This window comes from Penicillium brevicompactum (assembly GCF_028827555.1).
Source record: "Penicillium brevicompactum strain IBT 35665 chromosome Unknown utg000002l_segment0_segment0, whole genome shotgun sequence".
In the NCBI taxonomy this organism is placed as follows: Eukaryota; Fungi; Ascomycota; class Eurotiomycetes; order Eurotiales; family Aspergillaceae; genus Penicillium; species Penicillium brevicompactum.
Window position 1 is genome coordinate 1,365,252 of NW_026623205.1, and position 6,058 is coordinate 1,371,309.

The 6,058-nt window shown below is 47.6% G+C and overlaps 1 protein-coding gene across 1 annotated transcript; it reads right to left on the reverse strand.

Moving 5' to 3' along the window:
• Positions 1 to 5,112: 5,112 nt before the first annotated feature.
• On the reverse strand, positions 5,113 to 5,657 carry N7506_003247 (uncharacterized protein; the record flags this gene model as incomplete). The annotated part of the gene is made up of 3 exons (XM_056952542.1): positions 5,113 to 5,281; positions 5,340 to 5,357; positions 5,419 to 5,657. The coding sequence occupies 3 exons, from the start codon at positions 5,655 to 5,657 to the stop codon at positions 5,113 to 5,115; spliced, it is 426 nt and encodes a 141-aa protein (XP_056814234.1).
• Between the last annotated feature and the right edge of the window lie 401 nt (positions 5,658 to 6,058).

Here is a 6,058-nt window from a genome sequence, read left to right on the forward strand (position 1 = left end):
GTATGATCACTACGCATAGAGGTAGCTTATAACAAACCCACCGGTACCATCACGGTCTCATGAAATAGTAAAAGATAGAGATAAGCGTCGATTGGTCTTTTGATTAGACTTTCGCTCCGCCCAAAAACAGCCGCGGGGAATATTCCGTGGCCGCTAAATATGGTTCGTGGAGGGCCCACAGCTCGTGTGGGTCATGATCGTCCGGCAAGCAATTGAGTGTGACTTAACCATGGTCTCTATCAAATAGGTAACGCAATCCGAGGTCTGTCGAATTTTTCGGCCCTGCGAGATTCATGAAGAAGAATTCAGTTCTCTTGCGTGCATCATTGGTCCGAGGATTCTTAAGTTAATTCACAGGTAATCGAGTCCAAAATGGCAGGCTACGTTGCTGGATGGTCCATCTCTGTTCCACCTACAGTAGTCGAAACTCTATTGAGCGGGCTATCCGCGGGTCATAAGATTTGGAATAACTTACCACAAGTACTGTGTGACGGCCAATCAATGCATCTCAATTGATCCACCGCTGGGACTTGAGGATGGATCCAAGTGGGCCAGGGAGTGGCTAAAATGATCGTCAAGTGCTTAAACCCACGAAAACCTTGATAGCCTGTCTTATCGTATCATTATACGGTCATCAGACTATCACCAGCGAGGCCAGAGAATTCATTTCGCTATACCGAATTATAGCGACGTTTTGTCTAAAGTTCCGCAGGCTTACGGTTATATACAGCTTCAAGTCAGAGTCTGCTCCGGTGAGATAGGATTGGTCTGAAACTAAAATTGCATGATGGCACCTCAATCGCCAAGGGCCGACATCAGGCTTTAGAATCTAAACTCCCACCTCATCAAATCTTGATCCAGATCACTGCTGTGACCGAAGCGTTCGCCTAGTTGCATTACCCTCTGTAGTATCGGTCTTCCCCTCTTTGGCCACCATCTCCATAGTTGCCTCCACAACCGCCAAACGACTGCGGATGTCCTCCAGATCACTGCGAATAGTTGCAATCCAGCTGTTCTGGTTATTTAGTGACTTTTGCATGGACCTAGAAAAAGTCAGCCTTTGCTCTTTTTCGCTCGGTCCCCCCGCTCGGTCGCACGACTAACTTCGTTCGGATATCTAGACTTGTTGTTAGCAAACGTATCGCAAAGCGTCATTTCAGATAGTTGTGACACCCGCTCAGCCACACATTGGAAGGCGATCATACTGCAGTCTCCAGAAAGATCATCCTGTCGGGGTAGTTCCAGTTCGTTCTCGGATCTCGGGCTCCTACACCTGTGTGGTGGAGATTCCTGGTCATAATCCGCCAAGCTACCGATGGGTTCGTTGCCAAAGTTGGCATTTTCTTGAACAGAGGCTTCGTCCTCTGTAGTATCACCCGTCGCAGATCTTGACGGACTCCGGATGACCTCAGACTCGGAGGGTGGCAGGGACAGAGCGCGCTGTAATCGGCTCCGAAAGCTTTGTCTGTGATCAGTGTACGGAAGTTTTCGAATTCCAGCCATGATTGCACCCGAGTCAGGCTGGAATTACAAACGTCTCAAGATCTGGCCAAATGTCAACAGAGGAGTCGTTCAGGCGTTTTAAAGAGAGCTGGATCATCAGATCGGAGGTTGCAATTGGGTTTTGCAAGGCACATTGTCTGCCATCTGCATATGTATCCCACACTTGTCGCTTATTTTGGAATACATTCTGGCCAATGAGTCGTAAAAGCCATTCTTTTTTAGGTGGGGCAACTTTGCGTATTTGCCGCCAAATTCTGTCAAACGTTACATTATTCAATACCCAGTGGGGCTCGGTCTGAGAATTCGCTGCTGTTTTCACTTCAACGCACAGTAGCTACATCCAAGAGCAAGCTTTAGAAGCACAAAATTGAAGTTTGCTCGCTACTGTAGATAGGGATATGTTCGAACGCTGGGGCTCCGAGAGAGTCTGAAGTACGGCGTCGATAGGTAACAGCTCAGACTCGCTGAATTGACACGCCAAAAGGGTCCATGGGTCATCTTGTTGCGCTTTTGAAAGTTCTGATGAACCAACCAACGGTACTATCTTAGCTTTTCACTGGGACCTGAAGGGGGTTTAAGCTCACCTTTCCCATCCGCATGAAATTCAAACCGTGCCATTGCCACAAAAGGTCTCTCTGACTACTGCTAGTTCATGCGAGCACTATGTCCCCTCGCAGCGAAATTGTCTGGTCGGAAAGGGAGGAGGAAAACATTCTTTCCTGGCTTGATGCACACCGGGCGTTGCCGTGGAAAGCCCGCTCCGACGCATATTATGAACAACATCAGGTGCGCCGAAGCGTTGAGTCTCTGCGAGGGAAAAAATACCATATTTTGCGCAAGCAACGCGGTACTGGTGCCAGACTTCCTAAGCATTCAGAGAATAGAAGCCAGGCAGGACGCGCTCGTCGATCGGTGGGCGGAAAAGCTCCATTGGAAACGCTTCCAAAGAAAGGTCCTGGCCAAAGTAACACTGCAATATGGTTTCACACAATTCTAACCGCCGACCCTATCCATACCGATAGCATTGAGTCAACCGAGGAGAAGGGCTCGAGACCAGGTATGAGTTGACCTTCATCCACTATTGGTTACAAACTGATTGATCATATCAGGCGGCGCGAGGCCACTACTTAGCCATCCGCGACATAAAGAAATATGATCGTTATCGCAGATTTGGGACTGTGTGCATCTTGTCTGTGTGGCGAGAAAGCCGAGATACCGCTGAGCAGAACGTTCATGCTACCAGCGGTTTGATGGCATGCGCGCTACATCGTGATCTCCGAGCAACGATCCTAACCGTCTTAATAAATGAGTGTTATATTTATGAATTCAGATAGGTCAAATATATCCAAGCATCATTCCTTGGTTTCACAACAATAGCCGAGAGAGTCTAAGGTCATAGTATGACTATAGTTATCCCTCAGACCGTAGACCTTTGGCTAGGATCGTCGATCAATCGCAGAACCCCGAAATAAGATTTTGATGAAGCATGGGAACCGTCGCTCGGTGAGAGAACGCAGCTGTCATGAACGATCCTCGAGGAAAGTTTATCTACAAGCCTCTGCTCCTGCTTTTAGGTTGCTTGTAATTAAGCCCTGAGCCCTTAAGAAAAAAGGAAAACTAGGGCAGAATCACCAACATCCTGGTCGGATCTTATATATGATATTGCAAAATACCTACACTTTCTTAGAAAGATCGTCTGAATTAGCGTCATGATCAAGATGCTTGAAATAAGGTGTAGGGGCTACAGGAGGGCCGGCCCACAATGCAGACCCTTGTCTGGAAGCCAATCGATGTCTCTTTTCTAGTGCAAAAACCGGAGACATTTTACGTAAGCTCATGTGGCTTGTACGTAGTTAGTATATTTTCTTCAAGCCATCTGCTAGAGTTATCAAATGAGCGGTCGAATTTGGCAGATGGAGAGGATGGGTCAGGCTCAAAGAGATTATATTACACTTTTTGCGAGGAAGGCGCAGGGCAGAAGACATAGCTTCTAGAACGCTCTATAGGCCAGATAGAGAAAGCAGCAGCTTCCCACTTGACGGAGGGTCAATCATTCCTCTCTCTTGCGAGGGCAACTGAACCATGGATCGGACCTCGCTGCAGAAAGTCTGTGATATTCCAAATTCCAAATACCTCATATGCCCCAAATGACTTCCCAAGCAACAAAGACCTGTTCCAGCTGTACTCCGACGGTCCGTCAAGACTAGGTTGTGGATCGTGCCTGGACCCTTGCATGTCCTTCCCATTTCTTCTGCGGGCTACAAATAGAACCTCCGTAATCTACTATTCCGTGGGTCGTCCCTGGGATCTGCATCACGGAGCCGTACCTGCGTCTGTCTAAAGCCACGCGCGGTGTTTGATTGGTGCTACTGGTGTTTCTTGTGTCCAGAGTCCATGGGAGTGAGGTGGTAGCATTGCAATCTTGCGAGGCGGGAGATGCTCGACGTGGAACTATCCCATGGGCCATGGTAGCCGAAATGACTCACTCCGTTGTCCTGAAAACTAGGCTTGTGTTCGAGTCACTTAAGTCCCATCACTGCTAAAACAAGTCCGGATCTTGCTGGAATACTTTAAATCCCCTGCCGAGCCGAAGGCTAGCATCTTAATGTCCGGCTCCAAGGCAACCCGTGGATATAAAGTCGACTAGGACGGCTTGCTGCGGGGTTTGGGTCACAATGCCCTGCCAGGGTTCTTCGTATCGATTCACTATCCACTTTTAATTCAAAAGGCACATGTTCCAACCCGCAAGTGGGAACCAGTGTTGTGAAGCATCTAGAAGTTTTGGTTTGTGATTATCCTGAGATTACTGTGACGGAACTGTCTAGTCGCTTTCATGTAACCACCACGCAGATGGATAGTGCATGATATTATCTTCAGTAACACCATCGCCATCTCATGGCAAATTGAAGAATAAGAAACAAAACCATGCGTCGAACCATCTTCAGATACGGTAAAATTAATTTAGACGTATAGTCCTTTGACTATTAGACTAGCCCTCTGCCAAGAGCAGACTACAATGCAGAGAAAGTTCCAGGCCCCTGAGTGTGGTTAGTGGTAGGGACCACAACCTGGGTGGATCATGATCGTCCGGCAGGTCACATGAGAATCAATAGGCAATTTAATCTGAACTGTGTCAGGATCTATGACTCCCCAAGACTCACAACCCATTCCGGTGTTCTATCGCGTGCTTTTTCCTACCCTGGGCTTTTTGAACCACTTCGCTGGTCATAGAATCCCAAAAAAGGACTTCGGAGTACTGAGACGAAGAGTGGCCTTTTCTGGTCCATCCACAGTCGTCGAAACTCAATTGAGCTGGCTATTCGCGGACCACAAGGATTGATATACTCCATCACGAGAACGATGACATCTCAAATTGATTGACCACTGACGCGTGAGGTTTCAGTGGACTAGGGAACGGGTAATTACTAAAATTGGTCGGCAAGGACTTGAACAGCGGAAGCAGGTCATACAGCTGTCTTATCAAATCAGATTGACACTTCTCCAATACATTTGGATACCAATTCCACTCGAAAAACTCACAATTTATTTCCAGATCCGTACCAGAATACTGTAGGAATTGCATCGGACTTCTCGACACGCTTGAGTTGCTCAGTGAAGATCCTCTGCAAAAGAAACCCGCTTTTTCTTGTATCGTTCAGTCAAGAGCGATTGAAGAGATGCAAGCGTCTTCTTAACATCCTCCATCTCCTCTTTGAGGACTTCCACGTCGACGGCAGAATTTCGCTTGAGTAAGCGTTTGGGGGTCTTGCTCTCAGGTCTGTACCCTTCTGTCAGCCCTTCTTTCTCTTGCCACCAGACATCAAAGGTGCACTTACTTCACTCGGTCGGCAGGCCTGCAAATTATCCGTTAGACAGCGACAATGATGGCTAGCAATATTGGAGGTGTTTGCTTACTGCTCCGCTGCATATTTCGCATGTCGGCGCAGCCCTGAGGGCAGACCGTCGACTGACTCCGATTCCCGACCACGCTTGAATGAAACCTTCCTGCCACGTCGTCCGTGGCATTCATTCGCATCTGGAGGACAAAATTTATCTCCCGCTGTAGCTTTGTCTTTCAACATTTCCAGGACTTGGTCAGTATAACTGCGAGGCCCATGATCAAGATTTCGAGGGACACGATCGGAGGACTCCATCACTTGATTCTTTGTTATGCGAGCCTTAGAAAGAAAATGGAAAATTTTAGAAAATAGTTGGGGAATTTCCACAGAAAAAGTTAAGTCTGCTTTAGACTTTAAGCACGCTGACCGACTTCATTGGGAACGTTTGATGATCCATGGAAATCTTGTCTAGGTGGTATTTACTTTTAGCCTAAGAAATTTCTGAAAGCATTCACGGCAGAAAACGTCGGGATTTGACATTATGGATTCCAGTCAACCAAGGGGGTCATTTATTGACAGAACAGGCCAACCACAGGTACAATCGAGCATGACTGTTGGCCACAAAGTCTCCGACGCAATATTTCAACGTCCGTTGAAGCACTTCAGCCTTCATGAAAGAGACGGTGAACGTGGCTAGAACTGGCAGATGAAGAGTG